This window comes from Pelophylax lessonae, assembly GCF_965119305.1.
Source record: "Pelophylax lessonae genome assembly, chromosome: 1".
Classification (NCBI taxonomy): Eukaryota; Metazoa; Chordata; class Amphibia; order Anura; family Ranidae; genus Pelophylax; species Pelophylax lessonae.
In genome coordinates this window covers 504021247-504044105 of record NC_138768.1, presented here as the reverse complement: position 1 = coordinate 504044105, position 22859 = coordinate 504021247, and the positions used below count along the sequence as shown (strand labels likewise).

The window sequence follows — 22859 nt, the reverse complement described above, 5'->3', positions numbered from 1 at the left end:
TGCACTTTAGGTAAAGGATAAGTCCAGCTTAAAATAAAAAAAAAAAAAACAAATGCACATTTTGAAGGTAAGAAAATGTGCATTTATTGTTATTTTTTTAGGAAACTGTAAAGCATTTCACCCACAATCTTCTTTTTAATGACAGGCTCCTGCCAACTGTCAATTTAGCTGTCTGCGTGTACCTCTGATATGAGCAGGCAGTTACTGAATGACAGGAAACTCAATTACCTACCTAGAGAGCTCATCAGCGCGACAAGTCGCGCTCCCTAGCGGTCCATTGACTGCTAGAGGACCCGTTCTAATAGGAGCAACACAAGTCACTCTGACTTAGAAAAAGGGTCCTGTACTATTTCGGGGCGATTCCCTTATTCCATTATACTTCCATTATGTGAAGTCCATGCAAGTCGCTCCGAAGTCGTGGTGCATGGGAATGCACAAGTCGCCCCCGAAGTAGTACAGAGTCGTGCCGCCCCAGTGTGAACCGAGCCTAAAGGTGCTATTGATATTAAATTTTCAACACGTGTCAGTATTGACCCATGTAATCCATACATACAAAGAAACCAAAACAAATACAAATCCTTTGTTGGTAATAACAGCTTTAATACGCCTCATGTTTGGAGAAACTAGTCACATGCATTTCACAGGTGTGATTTTGGCCCATTCTTCCACACAGTCTTCAAATCTTGAGGTATATGGTGCAATAAGTGTTATGTGTACTTAAAGTTCTATGCAGAACAGCAAAAAGTTCATACAGTCCAATTGGAATGTTCAGGATAACTTTCCATTGATCTCAATGTACCAGATGCAGCACCTCTGAAGAGGCAAACAGATAAGAAGAAGAGCAGTGCGCAATCTGGGTGTGATATGTTAACAGATTTATTGTGGTAAAAAGACAAATGGCAACTTACATTCTGACAGTTAAAATCAGGCTTTTCACATAGTAAGGGCTTCACAACAGCAGGGAACCTCAGCCCAAGATAGGAGTACTGGGTGGTTACACCTACAGGACCAAGAGAACACACGGGGAGCGGGCAACAAACTAAGTGCAGCATTAATAGTATTGAGAAATACTTGTAAATTTGCAACTCACATGGGAAGAAGAAATGGCACTTTTTGTATGTAATCCTTGAGCGGTCAGCTCCTGCATCTTGGATTGGGAGCCTCTTCTTACAACTTGCAGCCTGGAAAGTTCAGAGGTTAGGCCGGATGACAGCTTAGATGACAGCTTAGATGAGGAAGTGGAAACCAACAAGAAGGCAGCCCAAGCCTCTTACTCAAGCTAAACTTAGCTGATTTTAGCTTGAGAAAGAGGCTTGGTTGGCCTTGAAATGCATAGCCCTGCCCCGACATCCAGGTGACATCATATCTACTCCGCATCCTACAAGAAGCACTCTGCCATCTTGTTGGTTTCCACTTCCTCATCTAAGCTGTCATCCAGCCTAACGTCCAGACTTTCCAGGCTCAAGTTGTAGGAAGAGGCTCCCCATCCCAGATGCATGAGCTGACCACTCACGGATTACATACAAAAAGTGCCATTTCTTCTTCCTTTGTGAGTTGCTAATTTACAAGTATTTCTCAATACTGCTGCACTTATTTCGGTTCCCCCGGTGTGTTCTCTTGGTCCTGCAGGTGTCTCCACCCAGTACTCCTATCTCGCTCTGAGGTTCCCACTGTTGTGAGACTGTCCATCAGAAGCCTTTACTATGTGATGAGCTTGTAACTGTCGCAATGTGAGTTGCCATTTGACTTTTCACCACAACCAATCTGTTAACATACTACAATCAAATTGTGCACAGCTTTTCTTCTTATCATTTTTTAAACCTTGATCTTTTTAAGATCCTCTGGGCCTCCTCTATGAACTCATATAATGAAAAATAGGAACGAAGGGCAGCATGTTCCCATGTGGGAAATGAGCGTCTTGCTTCCTGAACCACAATTGGTGTGAATGGGTGCCAAAACCTGTATACAAATAGCACACTGAGCCGCCAGGCCAGCACACAGCATCCCCCAAGAGCGCACGCACACATGGTATGTATTCTGGCATCCAAAGAGTTCAATTTTGGTCTCATCTGACCATACTATATTCTCCCATTATTTCACAGGCTTACAAAATGTGGTAAATCACCAGCGCCAGGAAAAGAACTGTGAAAACTAAAACAAGTGTATAGCTAAAAATATTAATATTTAAAAAGAAGCTATTTAATTAACCAGGGCCACCACGAGTGCTCGGGGATATGATAAAAACTCACCAGACGGTGTGAATCCTCTCTTGCCTTATGGCAAAGGGATCACAAAGGCTCAGGTGGTCTCTGTGACCAATTACGGTATGCACCTGGGTACGTTCTCCCTCTCTTCCTTCCTCTTGTGCTCCAGACAAGCCAGTAGGGTTTCAATGTGGATATAAATGGAAAAAGGGGTCCACATAGTGAATTCCATAAAGGAAGGAATTTCACAGGCTTGTCTAATGTTGTGCAGCAAACATGCTTTTTCTTCAGCAATGGAGTCTTGCCTGGTGAGCGTGCATACAGGCCATGGGGGGCTGATTGCATTACTAATTGATTTCTTTGAAACAATTGTACCTGCTAATTGCAGATCTTTCTGAAGCACTACACAAGTGGTCCTTGGCTCTTGGACAACTCTTCTGATACTTATTTTCACCCCTCTGTCAGAAATCTTGCAAGGAGCACCTGGTCGTGGCCGGTTTATGGTGAAATTATGTTCTTTCTACTTCTGTATTATTGCCCGACATTGCTCACTGGAACTTTCAGAAGTTTAGAAATCCTTGTGTAACCAATGCCATCAGTATGTTTTGCAACACTAAGGTTGTAAAAGTCTTGAGAGAGCTCTTTACTTTTACCTATCATGAGATGTTTCTTGTTTGACACCTTGGTAATGAGACACATTTTTATAGGCGATCAGTTGCGTTTGAACAGCTGATATTAATTTGCCCTGACAAGGGGCAGGATCGCTTTTTTATTACTGATTTCAGCTGAACTTATTTTGTTTCTTTGTATGTATGGATTACACGGGTTGTTATCGACATGTGGTGAAAATTTCATGTCAATAGCACCTTTAGAAATATATTTACCTACAAAAACGGTGACGTGTTCATTAGCTATTTTAAAAATAAATGAGGTGCAAAAGAGGTGTGACCACATGTTAATACACAAAATTATCAATAAACCCTCTGCAAACTGTTACATGCTATGACCTTACATACTTATAGCAAAGTTTTGAGTACAGACAGGGATTTTTGGTTAGCATATATAACAATACATTTTGTTACTACTGTGCAAAATGCCAAATACTTACTTGCTCATAGCATACTTCATCCCTCCTGCTGCTAGGACCTTCTCTCCATTTTTCACCTCAGGCGGCCCATCCATATTTGCAATTTTTTAGTTTATAATTTTTTTACTTCCCCCAAACAATATATTTTCTGGAAGCATTGAACTGATAGAATGATAGATATGGTGCTACTGGATTTGTAGGTCCAGTGATAGTTGTGCAAATGTTTAGCAAAATAATATTTTCAGTAAAAATACATTTTAATCATTATTAGCACACACAAACACAACATAACTACAAAATTCTTTCTAAATCTAAAGCATAAAAGGCTTGTGATAAAAAAATAACAAATGGAAATGACAAATGAAAATTATAAATCTGCATGTAATGTAAGCGTGTATGTGGGGGGGGGTTGTGTATTGTTTTTAATGTTGTGTTTTATTTAATATTTTACTTGAAGTACTGTCCCCAGGAGGTGACAAGCCCCTTGGTGACAATACATACTCTAATTGTGACAGGTCCTCTTCGTAGAAATATCAGTAATCGAAACAGAATTTTTTCTTTTCAAAAGTACAAAAGTCCTGCGTGCTGCACAAAGCAAAAACGCCCCATCTAATAAAAGTCTAGTGATCACACAAAAACCACAGATACACTACACTGCAGTATAAAAAGTGCCCTTAGACAGCTTTTTTAATCTTTTGACACATCAATAGAGAACACCAGACTCTAGATATCTACTTCCAGACCAGGCCTTTCCTGGCACTTTTTGTTTACATGTAACAATCTGTATTTTTTCCTTGAAAATTATTTATTATTTTTAAAGCAGAGGCCCTAGAGAAATAATTGGTGGATTTTGCAATTTTGTATATCACACATTATTTGCGCAGTGATTTTTCAGACACATTTTTTGGGGAAAAAATACTTTTTGGAATTTTAATGCAAAAAAACACGCTTTAAAATTGCTAAATCTACCACTTTAGATTTACAGAGGAGGTATAGTACTAGAATTATCACCCATGATCTGACGTTCATGGTGATACCTCACATGTGTCGGGCGATCACTGTTTGTGTGCGTGCAGGACTGACGCGGGCGTTCGCCTTTGAGTGCTAACACAGGGGGTACTTACATTTTTTTTAAATTAATCATTAATTTTATTATTTTTTTATTTTTACACTGATGCTTTAATTTTTTCTTTATCACGTTTATTGCTGTCACAAGCAATGTAAACATCCTTGTGACAGTATTAAGCATATTTGACCCCAAATCCCTCCTCTGCCCTTGAATGCATTAAAAACACCAAGATCTGTGTTTTCGAATGCTTTTCTTGATTTTTTAAAATGGCGCCGCTGACATCCAGGTAAAACTGGAAGTGATGTCAGGTCATCGCTTCCGGATTAATATAGCCAAGAGTCAATCAAAGCCGATCCTGGCTATGTTCAGCTATCCCACCATCTAGTGGACATGTCGACTGGTTGCTCGGGCCTCTCACTGGGACAGGAAAGCCCGAGCAAGCCATGGAAGGTGGTGGTAGATGTCTCCTCCCACTGCTTGTGAAAGCAATCCAGTAGCTAGACTACCACTACCATTGCTTTAACAAGAGAGCTGACCACCGCCTCTAAAAAAACTGTATCGGGCTGATACCTGCAGGCATTATCCCAGTATAACCATCTGAAGTCTCGCGATGTACAGGTACGTCTCTAGTCTGGTGGGTATCTGAGGTTTAAATATGATTGGTTCCACTTGCATAGTTCCTTAGGATATTCTAATCATTCCCTCCTAATCTGAAACACCTGATTCTAATTTTGTAGATTTAAAGAGGAGGTAAATATAGGGGTGTACTTGTTCCATGTGACAAATCTTTATTTAATTCATTTAGATTATGAGAAAGAATACACCATGACAATTTTAAGTGTTTGTTAACCAGTTTCCAACCGCTCACTGCAGATATACTGCGGCAGGGCAGCTCGGCTACGCAAAATCTTGTATATCTAGGTGATTTCGTGCACGCGGTCTCGGCGGCATGCGCGCGCCACCGGAGCCGCGCTCCCGCTGTGATTAGACACAGCTGAAGACGGCCAGGCTGAAACCCTGATCTCAGAGCCCTTCCCCCCCCACAGTCAATAAGCATTGTTAGACATACATTAACCCCTTTGATCACTCCCAGTGTTAACCGCTTCCCTGCCAGTGTCATTTATACAGTAACAGTGCATATTATTTAGCACTGATTACTGTATTAATGGCACTGGTCAAAAATGTCAGTAAGGGGTCCGATCTGTCTGCCACAATGTCGCAGTTCCGGTAAAAAACGCTGATCGCCATTACTAATAAAAATTTTTTAAAAAGTACAAAAATCTATGCCGTAGTTTGTAAACACTATAACTTTTTGGGATTAAAATACGCTTTTTGGGATTTTTTTTTCCAAAAATATGTAGCAGAATACAAGTTGGCCTAAACTGATAAAAAAAATGTGATTTTTGACATTTTTTTATTGGGAATGTTTTATAGCAGAAACTGAAAAATATTGTATTTGGGTACAGCGTCGCACGACCGTGCAATTTTTCGTTAAAGTAACGCAGTGCCGAATCGCAAAAAATGGCCTGTCATTAAGGTGGTAAAACCTTCCAGAGTTGAAGTGGTTAAAGTGTTTTACCTTATCTTTATACTCTGTTTGATTGAAGATCTAATGCTTGCCAATACAAATATGTTAAAGTCATCAATTTTCATGGAATGTACTTACTTTTTCAGAAACCTTTACTTTAATTGAAGTAAAGCCATTAAACACATGTGGACTGGAAAACTGCTGGCAGATTTAATTTCCAACATTAACTCATCGATTACAAAATATGCTTTTTTTTTATTTCATTTATAGAACATGATAAGCACCGTCTGTGTAAAAGCGCGGACTACATGAATTTACACTTCAAAGTCAAGTGGCTATACAATGAATATGTTACAGAGCTTCCATCATTTAAGAACAAAGTGCCTGAATATCCAGCGTAAGTGCCATCAGATATTTCTAAATAGAAACACATTTGTAGTTCACTCATGTTTATGGCTTGTTATCAGTATGTTAGCCAATGTCCATTAACCCAATATCCATTAAGGTTCAAACACAGCCATTTTTTAGAAGAAGCAGGGAAAGGTAACAGCCTCTATCAGGTTTTTATTGTTACCTGTGTCCTTTTGGGAATATCCCCCCTTATTTGTTGTCAAAATAGGAATGATGATGGGAAATCTCTTTAGCAGAGACAAAAAGAAGAATACATTTTTAGTAGCATGAGAGAGGGATAGAACTTCTAACAAAGTCTTTATTGCTCTAATGTTTATATTGTGGTAGTCCAAGTGACTACCATACCCCTCATGTCCCTGTGATACATGCCAATCCCAAGAACAATAAAAGTTGGACAGATTTCTGCGCTATCAATAGTGAAAATTAAATGTACATGGTGACATGATTATGAAGAGGGGGAAGCTGCACACATGGAGCTATAGAAAATCCAAAAGAATGCTGTATGTATATATGTAGCACTTAACCCATTAATTAATACGTGAAAAAATATTAAAATGATATCAGAATGTGATGCTCACAAACAAAAATGATATTGGCGAAATAAGTAATGCTTGTAAAGTCCACTTATACCAGTCCCAATATATGTGAAAAAACTGGTATAAAGAAACCAAGTTCCAGCGTCTGAATATCACTCCCTATGCTGAGAAACTGTTAGTATGAAGGACCTCAAGTTCCAGTGTATGGATATCACTCCGTATACTAGGTTGAAGAAATACACTCTAACATTTAATCCAAAAGGCTGCTTACCAGATGTAGATGGTCATCCAATTTAATGGATAGGCCTCAGCACGCTTTAATTAGTAATAGCAGGATACACCCAGTATGATTCAATCCAATATAGAGGTAGAGGACACTCAATGGCATATATTCAGAGACCATATGTAAAACAAGGTTTTAAAAAACATAGCGTGATACCGTACACACAGTTGAATAAAACAAAAAAGCAAGATGTTACACTCACATAAGAAACCTCATTAGTCCCATATATCACATGCAAAGCCAAAATCAGGGAAAAGAACCACAAATCCCAGCAGGCGAGACACCACTCCGTTGATGAATGTAGAAGATATCAAACACCGTGAATAATCACCAAAAAAACATCAAAAAGGGCTGCTTACCAAATGTACATGGTCACCCAATTAAATGGATAGACCTCAGCAGGTTTAATTATCACACAGGGGAGTCTGCCAGGTAAAGTGGTATATAGCATGTATATGTGGAGATGTTCAAAGGAGCTCAAATGCCAAAAGACAAAAAAAGGAGCACGGACATAGCGTGATACCGTAACATAAACCATTTTTTTTTAAAAGCAGACAATGCATTTACATGTGAAACTCCAATATAGGCTTGTATTCCCATAAAGATGTACTGAGAAGTGAAAGTACAGCGTCCTCACATACAGTTGTAGGCCGGCTCTGGGGGCGTGGTTAGGTCCCGTCTGTCTCCACCCAACGCGTTTGGTCATAGGTTTGACATTGTCAGGGGCGTCGTCCCAAGAACAACAACAAAAGGAAAATCTGCTGAATGGGGTCATTGTCAGAAACAGAACCCTGGCGGAACTTTATCCACAGCAAAAACATTTTTTTGCTGGAGTCAGGCTTTTATGTCTGAAATGGTTAAAATATAACACATATAATACTGGTACCTGAGATATTTTTTTTTTTATCATACTTTGTTGAAATGTTACAAGATTGCATCAGAATAATTTATTTTGTGAAAAATTGACACATAATTTTTCTGTTTTTACAGTTGGTTTGAACCTTTTGTTATCCAGTGGTTAGATGAAAATGAAGAGGTTTCCCGGGATTTTCTTCATGGAGCCCTGGAGAGAGACAAAAAAGATGGGGTCAGTTAACAAAAACTAAACTATTTTTTAATTGTTAGAAATAGAAAATATCAATTATACATTATATCATCTTTTGTTTTACATCCCTGGATACATTTCTTATAATCTTTTTTCTTAATGCATACACAAATTACTTTGCAGGACTAATTGTGCCAGTTTGTTTTCTTTTTTTTTTCTTTAGCGCACAAATACATAAATGTACACATATAGAAAGGCAGATATCTCCATAATTAAGTGTTATAAGGAGGTCAATAGGGACCTCCAATTCTGCCTTGGTAAAAATGCCTCAGTAATCATTGAGAAGGTTTTTAAGATTAATTTATTCATATGATCTAGAGGAGGGGATATCTAGCACAATCTTGGTATTTGCGGATGATACTAAACTAAGCATGCCAATCAATATCTTAAGGGCAGGATGTGGAAACCTTACAAGCGGACCTGAACAAAATAATTGGGTGGGCAACTACATGGCAGATGAGGTTTAATGTTGAAAAATGTAAAGTAATGCACTTGGGTGCCAGAAACCAGAAAGCAAGCTACTAACTGGGGAGGAAACCTCTGGGTGAATCTAAGATGGAAAAGGACCTGGGGGTACTGGTAGACAACAGGCTTGGCAGTGGCATGCAATGCCAAGCCGCTGCAAGCAAAGCCAACAGAATATTGGGATGCATAAAAAAGGGGATTCACTCCAGAAATAAAGAGATTATTCTCCAACTCTACAAGACTCTGGTCCGGCCACATCTGGAGTATGCTGTCCAGTTCTGGGCACCGGTCCTCAGGAAGAGAGTGTGCTGGAACTGGAGAGAGTCCAGAGAAGGGCAACAAAAATGATTAGGGGAATGGAGGACATCAGCTATGAGGAAAGACTAAAAGCACTGGACTTATTCTCTCTCGAGAAGAGACAATTGAGGGGGGATATGATATCAATGTACAAATACTGTATTGGCGACCCTAGCATAAGGAACAAACTATTCAGAGAAAGGGAATACAATAAGACACGTGGCCACTCACTAAAACTAGAGGAAAGGCAGTTTAACCTTAAAATATGTAGGGGGTTCTTCACTGTAAGAGCAGTAAGGATGTAGAATTCTCTTGCACAAGCAGTCGTATCAGCAGGGAGCATCGATAGTTTCAAAAAACTATTAGATGGGCACCTTAAAGACCACAACATACAGGGGTATACAATGTATGGTTAACAGCAAACACACACACATCATAGGTTGAACTGGATGAACTATGTAAGATATTTTGTTATCTGTCCTAGATAAGTCATCCATTCGTTACATGTTACACCGAGTATATGAGTGTAACATGGTACTTAAAATAGAATTAGCCTTTAAAGTGCAAGTCTGTTTATGAACTACTACTTTTTTGTGGGAGATGAAATGGTTGTCTTTTATTATGCACTCATCCTAATTAGCTAGAGTACTAATTGGGTGGGATTAAACCTACATGGTTTAAAAATGACTGTTGTATAGTGGCTGACAGTACTTTAAGTGTTTGTTACCCTAATAGAAAAAAAAAAAACAGGTCCTGTTCCTTTGAAGCATGTTATACAGCACAGTGCTTGTGCTGTGTAATTTTGCCCCCTGTATCACCTAAAAAAGCTGTCTGATACTGCCAGTTTCTACCTGCCCATCTGTAAACTTACCACGGTGTATCATGGCTACTGAGCCTTGACACTGTGGTCAATTTACGTGCCTCCGTTATCCTAAGACCTGCTCTATCCTCTCTGTCCTCCTCACCCCCTCCCCTCCCTGACTGTCTTCTCGTGTCAGTGCCCCCCCCCCTTCTGCTGCTCTCATATTTAATATAAAATCATCCCATCCCTCTGTAATATAACAATAAGTGCCCCCGTGTCTGTGTTATAGAAAAAATATGCCAATCTGTACCTATATCAGAGCAACTCCTGGCGATCACGTAACTGCTCGGCTTTCTCTCTTCTCTCTTCCACCTTCTCCCCGGCTGACGTCAGCAGCAGTGCTCGGCCCCACCCGCTGGAGCTTTCAGCCGGGAAGAGAGGAGAGCCACTCTGATTTAGGTACAGATCAGCAAATATTTTCTAACACAGACACAGGGGAACTTATTGTTATATTACAGAGGGGATATTCACTTGCAAAGTGAGCAGCCTAGTTGCCTTCAGATATTTACAGAGGTGATCTCCGACAGAAGTGTGAGACCTGTTTTAAAATTATAGTAAGGCGAAAATTGGAGAAATGTTGTGCAGCACAGAAGTCAATGGTAAATTACTAATGCTTAATATAAACATAGAGCTAGAGTTGTGCAAGCATTTTCTGTAAATACACTCACTATATAAACCAGCTGTGAAGGTGGAAGTCCAGTAGTGCAAGACCACAGTTGAAATTATAACACTGAGTAAAAGCAATCTTGGGGTGTTTTGATGCCACATAAGCAAAACCACCTTGGACTTTTTTTTATAAGTTTCTTAGGATAAAGGAGCTAAAACAAAAAAGCAAAGAAGAAAGAACATCTTTAGAATATTAATTGGACATATCCGTTTCAACTGTAATAATTTGGTTAGTTTAGGGTATGATGAACATAACAGAAAAATACTGGACAAAGCCACTTGAAATCTTGAATGGAAACCATAATCTTTAAAAAGTGTCAGTTGTGCAGAGAAGACATACTGGAATCAACTAAGGTGTTCTCAGCATATAGGCATAACCCCATCCTCCAGCTCCCTTATCTTGAAACCTTCTATGTTTAGGGAAGTATGTATTAACTCAGCATGTGTGTGACAGGAGTCACTTTGTGCAAGGGCCTCTTGGAACCCAGCTTACCTTAAAGAGGTTGGGAAACTCCCTTCTCAGCTCCCCAGTCCCCTCTTATGTGTAAGTCCCCCTGTGTCTTTTTGGGGCACAGGGTGACTGAGAAAAGAATGGACAAATACTTAATGGATGCTAAAGGAATGAGGCCCTTTCACTTGGGACAGTAATATTTATGAACAATATCACTCAAGAAATATATAAAGATGAATAATTCCACCTTCAGACTGCTAGAATACTGTTGGAGTGTCTCATAGACCATTGCTGTATAGTTTAAGGTGTGTGTGTGTGGGGGGGGGGGGGTAAGTGTTTATTGGTAATTGGCTGTATACCATTGTTCTATTGGAAAAAATAAAAACACTTAACTTTAATAGAGCAAATTTTCCAAGGATGAGGGCTGCTGTCCAAGGTTTAGACTGGGAGGGAATATTGGCATTGATAGACACAGAACAGAAATGGGAATTCCTATTTGAGCTCTGTCATTTCAAAGCCATTGTTTCTAATTTTTAGAGACTTTTTAATTCCTGGCATAGGACCACTGGATTGGCCTAAAGCCAATGTGGTGTCTATATTTAAAAAGGGATCAAAGTCTTTACCAAGTAATTATAGACCTGTTAACTTCTGCAATTGGGAAGATACTGATGAGTTTAATAAAAGACCACAATAAAAGACCACATAGATTCTCTTAATGGAAAAAAGTATTTTAACCACTTGCCTACCGACACTTTCACCCCCTTCCTGCCCAGGCCAATTTTCAGCTTTCAGCGCTCTCACGCTTTGAATGACAATTGCGCGGTCATGCTACACTATACCCATATGAAATTTTTATCATTTTTTTCACACAAATAGAGCTTTCTTTTGGTGGTATTTAATCATCTCTGGGTTTTTTATTTCTTACAAAAAAAAGAAAAAAGACAGAACATTTTGAAAAAATAAAAGTTTTTCTTATTTTCTGCGAGTAAATTTTGAAAATAAATAAATGTTTCTCCTTCACTGATGTGCGCTGATGAGGCAGCACTGATGGGCACTGATAGGCTGCACTGATGGGCACTGATGAGGTGGCACTTATGGGCACTGATGAGGTGGCACTTATGGGCACTGATGAGGTGGCACTGATGAGGAGGTACTAATATGCCGCACTGATGAGCACTGATAGGTGGCACTGATAGGCTGCACTGATGAGCACTGATAGGTGGCACTGCTGGGCACTGAGAGGGGGCACTGCTGGGCACTGAGAGGCGGCACTGACGGGTGGCACTGCTGGACACTGATGGGTGGCACTGAGGTACACTGACGGGTGGCACTGATGAGCACTGATGGGCGGCACTGATGAGCACTGATGGGCAGCACCATCAGTGCCAACGCTCAGTGCCCATAGTGCTGCTAGTCAGTGCCCATCAGTGCCTAGATGAGCAGGCACTGATGGGCACTGACTGGCAGCACTATGGGCACTGGTTGTGGGCACTGATGGCGGGCACTGTGGGCACTGATGGTGGGCACTTGTGTTATTTTATTTACCTCTTTTGTAATCAGGGCACTGGTGATCAGTACCCTGATTACATTTTTCTTTGTCCCCTAAGCGCTGATCGGCTCTGCTCCTTCCTCACACGCAGTCTCTGTGTGAGGAAGGAGAGCTGGTGATGAGAGATAATCTCATATGTTTACATATTTACATATGTAACAGGCGCGCGGGGAGCCTGTTACTGGGAGGCCGTTTAAAGACGGCCTCCCGGAAATTCGAGTCCGTGCTGTAGCCGTACTTCGGCTATAGCGCGGGCCGGAAGTGGTTAAGCAACAGACAGCATGGATTCATGAAAGCAGAAGTTTTCAAACAAATCTAATTTCTTTTTATGGGGAGGTAAGTAAAACCTTGGAGAGAGGGTTGACTGTGAACGTGGTATACTTGGCATTTGACACGGTTCCCTACACATGGCTATTGTGTAAGAAAAAGTCTTCCGGCTTGGAAAGTTTGTAACTGGCTAAAAGACCGAGTTTAGAGAGTAGTGGTTAATGATTCTTATTCCGAATGGTATAAGGTTATCAGTGGTGTACCCCAAGGTTCAGTATTGGGGCCCCTGCTTTTTAAATTTATTGATAAAAGATATAGGGTCTGGATTTAAAAGTACCATTTCAGTCTTTGCAGATGACACCAAGCTATACAGTGGAATAACATCCTTACAGGATGTCTCCATCTTACAAGCTGACCTCAATGTACTGTTTAATTGGGCAACTATGTGGTAGATGAGATTCAATATTGATAAATGTAAAGTTATGCACTTGGCGTGCTATTAATATGCATGCATCATACCTACTAAAGGGAGTAAAACTGGGGGATTCAATGGTGAAGAAGGATCTGGGTGTTTTGTAGATATCTACATCATAAACTTAATAATAGCATGTAATGCCAACCTGCGGTTTCCAAAGCAAGCAAAATCCGTTCTTGTATTAACAGAGGCATGGACTCCAGAGAGAGAGACATAGTTTTACCCATGTACAAATGAGTAATACCTCATCTGGAATATGCAGTTCAGTTTTGGGCACCAGTTCACAAAAAGGATTTCGGGGAACTGGAGAAAGGGCAGAGAAGGGCAACCAAACTTATAAGAGGCATGGAGGGGCTCAGCTATAAGTAAGTATTAGAGGAACTGAATTTATTCTCTCTTGAGAAGAGGAGATAAAGGGGATATGATCAACATGTATAAATACATAAGGGTTCCATATAGTGAACCTGGTATGGAGTTATTCACGTTAAGATCATCACAGAGGACAAGGGGGCACTCTTTACATCTGGAGGAATAGAATTGTAATCTCCAAATACGAAAAGGTTTCTTCACAGTGAAAATGTGGAATAGACTCCCTCAAAAGCTGGTTCTGTTTAGCTCAGTGGCTTGCTTTAAAAAAGACCTTGATTCTTCCCTTAATGTGCATAATGTAACTGGATACTAAAATGTATAGGTAAGGTTGATCCAGGGAATATTCAATTGCCTCTCGGGGGAACAGGAAGGATTTTTTTCCCCTGCTGAAACTAATTGGATAATGCTTTGCTGGGGGTTTTTTGCCTTCCTTTCGATCAACTGTGCCTATAGGATTGTGAATATGGGACTGTATGATATATATTTTTTTCCTTTTATTGGTTAAACTAGATGGACTTTTTTAAACCTGACTAACTATGTAACCCCACTGGGAACCCAACCACACCAGGTGTTTGTGCACAGCAAAGCTGGCTATGGCTTTTAGAATTTCTTGAACTGTAAAAGTACTCATGCAGAATGTTAGCTGTGCTATGCTTTCTTGCCTGCATCCACCATTTTTAGTCTGGCGGAAAGTATCATGTGTTACTCCTTAGAGTGTAAATGTCTTGAAAACACATGGTGTCTAGTCATAGCAAAATAAGTATCTTGCTTTTGCAGGTCTGCAGAAAAATGCAGATGAGTATTTGTTTTTCATATGAACCAAGTTACCAACCTGTCTAGGTTATTTCACACTAATAAAACGAATTTGGCAATGGGAGTTTTATTTTAGTTTTAGAGGGAAACCTTTGTCTCTTAATCACGAGAAAGTGCAGGGAGGTTTGTTTACCCAAAGTCTTCTTCAGCTATTTTTAGAGAAAGGATATTGGATTCAAACACTGTGCCCCTTTGAAAAACCTATACCTTAAACATTGCTGATTCTAGCTTTGTTTTCCATCTAGATTACTTATTTTAATTCTCTGATCTGCCATTTGTTTAAACACATGCCTCATATCCTTTTGAAAATTAATCCTGCACTCAGCTCTGATGCTTTAAATGCACTTTAACCACCTGCTGTCTGCAGACTGTAATATATGGTCTGGACTTCAAGTGGCTAAGACAATCTCACAGCTGCAGTAGCTGATGTGAGTTCCACATCGTTTTTTTTCAGCTGGCTCTTGGCTATTAGAGCAGAGGCAGATTGGGGGAACATCTGTTGTACAATCAATGAACCCGGAAGTGCTGGTTCAGCGTTGTCAAACTCCTGGTGGAAAAGCGGAGCAAAAACAGCTAATCCAACATACGAGGTTGAAAACACAGGGGTTGCTTTACTAAAGGAAAATAGGCTGATCGCTTTGCAAGGGAAGTTGTACTGTGCAAGAACATTTTTCCCAGAGTTTAGTGAATGTGGTGCAATTTCACTTTGCAAAAATATCCAATCACATGTAAAAAAAAAAAAATTACATTTTTGCTTGCACGGGATTAGATTATGGAAGTCACGTCAGCAGAGCTTCACCACATTCAGTAAACTCTAAGGATAACTCTCTTGCAAAGTGCAACTTCCCTTGTAAAACGAACAGTCTATTTGCCTTTAGTAAATCAACCCACTGCCTCTGCTGCTTTCCCAGATTTAGTGAAGCTTTCATTATTAAAAACAAACTTTTGACATACTGGGGTTGAGGCAACTAAACTAAACTCACTAAAGGCAACTAGGCTGCTCACTTTGCAAGTGAAGTTGCTTTTATACAACTTTCTTGTGCTGTTACCTATTACATGGTGGTATAAGAGCAGCAACAGGGAAGTGTCACTAAATGCCTGTTTTGGAGGTTTTTTCAGCAGGGAAGGAGAGGTACTTGAAGGAAGAATTCAAGGGGAGAGTGCGGGTATTAGTTTGCTTCTCCTTCCAATAGTTTAGATGATATTGTCTGTTGATGATTAACATGGTCTTTTTATATTTTTCTCTTGCAGTTCCAGCAAACCTCAGAGCATGCACTGTTTTCCTGTTCTGTAGTGGATGTTTTCTCACAGCTTAACCAGAGCTTTGAGATAATTAAGAAGCTGGAATGCCCCGACCCTCAAATAGTGGGACATTATATGCGCAGATTTGCCAAGGTATAAGCAAAAAAGCTCATGTTTTATTATGATCCAGAATTGTTCTCAGAAAGAAAAAGGAAAACTGCTTTTTAAAGGTCTTTTCAATAATTTTATGGAATTTTTGTTTGGAGTTGTTCCTGAATCAGCAACTGTCATGTGTCCTTTATTCTTTATCTTGCTATCTTTAATCTCAAAATTGTGTGCTTTTTCTTCCATCCTATCTCTTTCTCTAGACAATCAGTAATGTCCTACTCCAGTATGCAGAGATCATCTCCAAAGACTTTGCTTCACACTGCTCAAAAGAGAAGAAAGAGGAGAAAGTGGTAATGTGATACAAATCTAGGATTGTTTGTCTTCCCTTCTAATAGTTAAATGGAAGCCAATGCAACTAAAACTATCTTACAATAAGTTTGACACTGACACTTGAAAGTGTGTTGGTTTTTATGACTTGCAGCGTTATTCTAAATGCTTTACATAGCAATAATTTGACTAACTGATATTATATTAATATTTACTGTATATCACAGGCCATTGCTTTACAAGTTGGGCATAGAATGAGGAGAAAATGTCCTTCAGTGGAATTACTGGATACAAGAATGAAAATAACTTTACCCACAGCCACAGCGTTATCTCAAATATAGTTATGTCCTGAATTTATATTTTTATTGTATTTGTAAATTGCCCTTCAGACTAACTCCCTGAAAACATAAATTACATTGTGTATATTTATAACAAATCAATCCATTTTTCCACCTGCATTGTGCAATGTTTTAAAAGTGAATAGAAACCCTAAATCAGTTTTTAAGTATTGTTGGCATTATGCCTCAATGTATAGGAGCTTTAAAGCAAAACGTTTTTTGTGAAACTGTTGAAACGTTTCTTACATGGAGATCCTGCCAGCAGCAACAATTCCTGTTTTAGGCTGACAACATTAACCACTGCTTTGCAATTTAGGGCACTATTGTCAGCCTTCAGCAGGCCGTTTGGGCTTCCTATCTCATAGACCTAAAAACAGCAAAACAAAGGAGATCACATGGCAGGCTGATAAGGCTCATGCTAATTGTGAGACAGTGGCTAAAGTGGGGTACACACTAGTAGAAAATCTGCCAAAAATTCCCATCCGAGGTAAAATCGTACAATTTTCGGCTAGTGTGTACACAACTTTCAGCAGCCGATGCATACATTTTCAACGAAAAAAAACGGAGGGACAAACACCAAAATTTTTATCTTCCATCCCCAGCACGACCAATTTTTGTTTAATGTGTATGCAGTATGTCCGCGAAAAATCATATACGAAAGACCGCGCATGATCTGACGTTGCTGATGACCTGGAAGTCTAGGTGCAAACGTCCCAAAAAAAAATTGGACGAGAAATTTTGTGAACATTGTGCACTGTCAACTAAAAACGGTTATGACCGCTGAGCATGAGAGAGAAATATTTCGTCCGACTTTTGTCAAGTGTGTACGAGCCTTTAGCAATGTCAGACTGAAACAGGAAGTGCTGTTACTGGCAGGATTTCCAAATTTTGTACAGATACACAAAAACCATTTGCTTAAGAAAGCTGTATAAAGTTAGACATGATGCCAAACATGCTGAAAAATAGATTTTGGGTTTACATTCACTTTAAATTTTCAAAGCTATTCCTTTTATACTTTGTGTCTCTGCAGCCATGTATCTTAATGAATAACATCCAGCAGCTCCGGGTCCAGCTGGAGAAAATGTTTGAAGCAATGGGTGGGAAAGAAGTAAGTATTCTAGACACTCTGAGGTGTCATTTACACATCTTATCTGCTGTTAATGTAAACCTCCATATCCAGGTAAAGATATTAGTACTAAGCATGGTCTGAGTGGCAGCAATAGGTACTAAGAATGACATGAGTATTAAGACTGGAAAAAGCCACTTCAGCCTAGTGTTGAAGTCCAGGAGACATTTGTTTGCCTAGAAAAAAGTGCCCAGGTCTCCTTGATGCTGGACAAACAATTAACCAGATATGTTTAATTTTTGTCTCAATTAATTGATACATACAATTCTCATTAGTTTTAAATTAATCATTTAACTACTTTACCACCGGAGGATTTTGCTGTCTTATGTCTGGGCCACTTTTTGCGATTCGGCACTGTGCGAATTTAACTGACAATTGCGCGGTCATGCAACGCCGTACTCAAACGAAATGTACGTCCTTTTTTTTCCCACAAATAGAGCTTTCTTTTGGTGGTATTTGATCACCTGTGCGATTTTTACTTTTTGCGCTATAAAAAAAAGCGTAAATTTTGAAAAAAATAACAATATTTTTCACATTTTTTATATGAAATTCCCACCAAAAAAATGTAAAAATCAATTTTTTTTAAAATTTTTGGCCAATTTGTTTTCTGCTACCTATGTTTGGTAAAAAAAATCACAATAAGCGTATTTTGATTGGTTTGCGCAAAAGTTATTGCGTTTACTAACTAAGGGAAAGATTTCTGTCATTTTTGGTGTTTTTTTTTAACGAGTAATGGCGGCGATCTGCGATTTTTTTGCAGGACTGCGACATTGCGGTGGACAGATCGGACCCTTGACTGACATTTTTAACACTTTTGGGGTTACCAGTGACATTACTACAGTAATTAGTGCTATACATATGCACTGTTACTGTAAAAATGGCACTGGCAGGGAAGGGGTTAATTTTATTGGAGAGGGAGGGGTTAATGTATGCCTGGTGCTTACTGACATGTGTGGGGGGAGGTGACTGAGCTATGCTGAACCCTGCAATCTGACCCTGCCTGTCACTTAGGAGATCCGCCCGCTCTGTTTACACAAGCGGGCGGATCTCCAGACTCGATTCCCCGATGATCGGGGAAGAGCAGCGGCGATCGCCGCTGCTCCTCCCCTGGCCCGACTCCTGCTGTGACTGAATACAGCGGGAGCGAGCCTCCGAGTAAGGGCAGTGTCTGGCGACGTAGGTCTACGTCGCCAGACGTTAACGAACCACTTTGCCGCAGTAGAGCTCTAGTGAGCAGTGGCAAAGTGGTTAATCAGATGGAATGACAAACTGCAACAATCTAGTAGAGTATTCTTTATCAATATGGTTTTTACATTCTGGTCTCTTTTCTTCATTCCAATTGTCTTGCAATTTCCTCTGAGTCCCGTGCACCACCAAGGCCGTTGGCGGAATGGAACAATTCATAACACCAAAAAAAAAACAAAGATTCACATGGGCACTGCCATTTACAATGTCAGCAAACACAATATATTTATTGAGAGGCAAGCATAACTCTGTTGTTTATGCCTAAAAGAAAACTGAAGTAGTATTATATAAAAACTTATTACAAACATAATTCAATTGGGTATTATGAAAGTACCAAATACATTCATAGTCAGTAGGACACAGAGGAGGAAAGGGAAAAAAAACTTTTATTTACCAATATATATACAGTAGTCACAATGTAAATCCATTTTTTTCTTTGGAATGTTCAGGATTTAAACAGACTATTGTCCTACTTGCATTAAATGTATCCAGTACTGTATGTTTTCCATAGTCAGTCAAGTTATTTTAAGCTAATATTTTTATTTCCTGTATTTTAGCTGGATCCAGAAACTAGTGACATCCTCAAAGAGTTGCAAGTAAAACTTAATAATGTGTTGGATGAGCTTAGCAGAATATTTGCAACAAGGTAAGACAATTTTTAGATAATTTTTTTTGTCTTAAGAAAGGGAGTCTAAACAGTACAATTTTTCCTAGAATAGGCAGTTAGTCATAGCTACAATTTTGGAATACGTTCCCAGGATAACAACCCACTAGTATTGGGGCTGGTATCCCCATGTTCTCGTTGTACCAATAGGAATGTCTTTTACTTACACACCCAAATTAAATTGGATCAACACAACTTCGACAGACTGGGCTGAGTGAATTTAGACCTCTAAGTAGTTGTAGCAAATACTGGAAGACCAGGCCTAATTAGCACAGAATTCATTGGAGTGTGATGCATGCCAAGTATTAGGCTGGCCATAGACAGAGCAAATTTCTTTCCTGCCACCAGGGGGTGGCAGGAAAGAAATGTTCTCGATTCTCCCAACAACACAGACAGTGTTTACAGGGGAATCCCTCCTGCCGAACCATTGTGTCCTCCCGACAGGTGCGGGGGAAGCTGTCCCCACCGCGAGAACACAGTGAGTATTGCTAGTGGCTATAACAGACGATAGCAATAATTGCATGTAAACTCTGGCAGGCTGCTTGTACCCAGGTTGATCGATCGATCAACTTGGGTACATTCAGCCTGCCCATACATGGTTTGAATCTAGTTTCTGCTAAACCGGCCGAGATTCGAACCCTCTTTGGTCGACTTTACGGTTTTCGATAAATAGAGAATAAACAGAGCTCTATCAAGGCTATGATCACCTACTGTTGGAGCTTGTTTGGTGAGATAGTGTCTGACACAGACTCTACTACAGAAGCATTGTACCTGTACCTGTGTGACTTTGAATTAGTTCACATTAGGCCCTGGGATCTGTGAGACAGATTGTTTTCAGCAAAAGGAAAAACCTCTGACACTTGGGGCAGATTCTAATAAAGTTCCTCTGGGATGCACTCAGAGATGTCCAGGAGTGACAGAAGAGGAAGACCTATGGTTTAGCAATGCAGTTTACAAACCTAAGGCTGGAAAGTGCTGAGGAGAAGGCCACCACAGCATTAAAGGAGCTGGTAAAAGATCTTCAAGATTACCTATCTCCAGAGTGCCCTTTCCACACTATCAATGCCATTGGGGATAAGGTAGCAGTCTCCATATCAAGTTTCCTTCGTTGGAGCCTTGGCTCTTCACCTTCTGTTTTGTTGTGGTTAACTCGGCTCCAGAGAAATAGCACAGAGAGTAGGGAGGCAGGGCTATGATTGACAGTGGCTTTATACCAGTCTCCCTCCAATAAACACGTATACACACTTACATTCTAGAAAAATTACAAGGAATGAACTTACATTTGCAAACATTCATGAATTAAAATGGCATTGTCTTCTGCTTTCTATCTGGTAATGCAGAATACAATTCCTGACTATATACCCACATATATACTTACACTTATATACATATATACACATATATACAAATATTGACAGAATGATTACAACTGACAGATTAGTTAGTATTAATAATGGACAGCAGTGCTCAGAGTAAAGCCAATTGGCACCGTACACGCATATGTCTCCTTGCAAAAACGTTTGTCTCAAGACACGAAAAGCCACCAAGCCCTGCTTGCCATGGCGATCAGGAATGTCTCAACCTGATCTTAACTCAGTTAGTACACAGACAACACAGACAGTTATAATAGATACATATACATATATTACAAACATGGTACATACCTTTTAACTTTGTTAACAAATGGAGCTCCAAAACTTTTACCTTATTTTCCTGTCAGGACTTACCTTTCCTGACATTTCTAAACTCATGAGTATTGTTTTACACCACAACTTTTATGTTCTATTTATCTTTTCACATACAATAAAAAGGATACATTTTTCTACTAGTAACTACATATCAGTGCTCATCCTAAAACAAATATTTAACTTAGGCTTTCCAGGGGTGTGATAACCCCAAAGTCACTTCCAGATTGATTGCCAATCCAGGAAACCAACATGCATGACAAATTTAGGCAACCCAAAGAACCTCTTGTAGACCTCTTGTAGGTCTAGAGAACAAACTCAGGTTATCCAGGGGTCAAAATAAACCACAAAAACCTCCTCCAGACTCCTTATCAGTCTAGGAAACCAACATGCATGTAAATCTTCAGGTTACACAGAGGTTAGCTAAACCTCCACAGGGTTACCTTTTAATATTTTATAAAACCAAGCACCCAGGGTATCTCCTCTTTAACAATGCATCTAATGCATTTACAGTTCAGAAGACCTAACATACCTTAATGGAAATCTGCCTGGTACAGCGATACCCAGCAACAATCATTCTCTCCCCCTGTTGCTGAGAAGACATGGACCACACAATGCAGAACTTGCAATAAAAAGTGTTGAATCCAGTGCCTCGCCAGCTACTGTTGATCTTGCTGGGGCCTCCAAAACGATGTGGAAATGTAACAAACGACCAGGCATTTCCAAAAAAGAAGGGAGGTTTTAATAACAACAGCTGCAGCTGGGAACAAATTCATTATTTGTTCAAAGAAAGAAAGGCACGCAAGCCTTCTTATAACAATTTTTGACCATAGAATTACATGTGGTACAATATGATTGGTTGTCAAAACATACGTCAATGTAATTACCATGAATAAAAAAGTAATGGACATCTGCAGTTCAGACACCAATGTCTGAAACTGTCTAAACTTTATTCTAGTAAACTTTCACCCAGTAAACTTGTGACTGTCTTTTAAAAAATACCAGCATGAAGCAGAGAGGTCATCTAGAGTTCAACTTAGATTTAGAGCCCATTCAGACAGGGGCGACACGACTTTCTGGGGCGACCTGTGAAGTCACGGTGTGAAGTCAATGCAAGTCGCCTCCAGGTCGCCCCAAAGTAGTACAGGACCCTTTTTCTGAGTCGGAGCGACTTGTGTCGCTCCTATTAGAACGGTTCCTGTGCTAATCAATTGCAGGCGTCCGACCGCGACTTGTCAGGCGACCAAGTCGCCTGACAAGTCGTGCTAGTGTGAATGGACCCTTAGCTTTCCATATTATGAAATAACAACATAGTATACATTACTAAAGACTAATAACTATTGCTTTAATATTGAATTATTAATAATATTAATGATAATACCACTACTACTATAATAATAATAATAACAACAACATAGTATACATTACTAAAGACTAATAACTAATGCTTTAATATTGAATTATTAATAATATTAATGATAATACCACTACTACTATAATAATAATAATAACAACATAGTATACATTACTAAAGACTAATAACTATTGCTTTAATATTGAATTATTAATAATATTAATGATAATACCACTACTACTATAATAATAATAACAACATAGTATACATTACTAAAGACTAATAATTAATGCTTTAATATTGAATTATTAATAATATTAAGGATAATACCAC

General features: G+C 39.5%; 1 protein-coding gene across 16 annotated transcripts in view; it reads left to right on the top strand.

The window, feature by feature from the left end:
- Window positions 1-22859, top strand: part of LOC309544369 (protein unc-13 homolog A) — a 297990-nt gene that overhangs the window by 186721 nt on the left and 88410 nt on the right. For all 16 annotated transcript variants that reach the window (XM_082243274.1, XM_082243271.1, XM_082243272.1 and 13 more), the window contains 6 exons: window positions 6159-6285; window positions 8109-8205; window positions 15689-15832; window positions 16048-16137; window positions 17483-17560; window positions 19381-19469. In XM_082243274.1, coding sequence (XP_082099400.1) covers window positions 6159-6285; window positions 8109-8205; window positions 15689-15832; window positions 16048-16137; window positions 17483-17560; window positions 19381-19469 — 625 coding nt within the window. The remainder of the gene's footprint in view (window positions 1-6158; window positions 6286-8108; window positions 8206-15688; window positions 15833-16047; window positions 16138-17482; window positions 17561-19380; window positions 19470-22859) is intronic.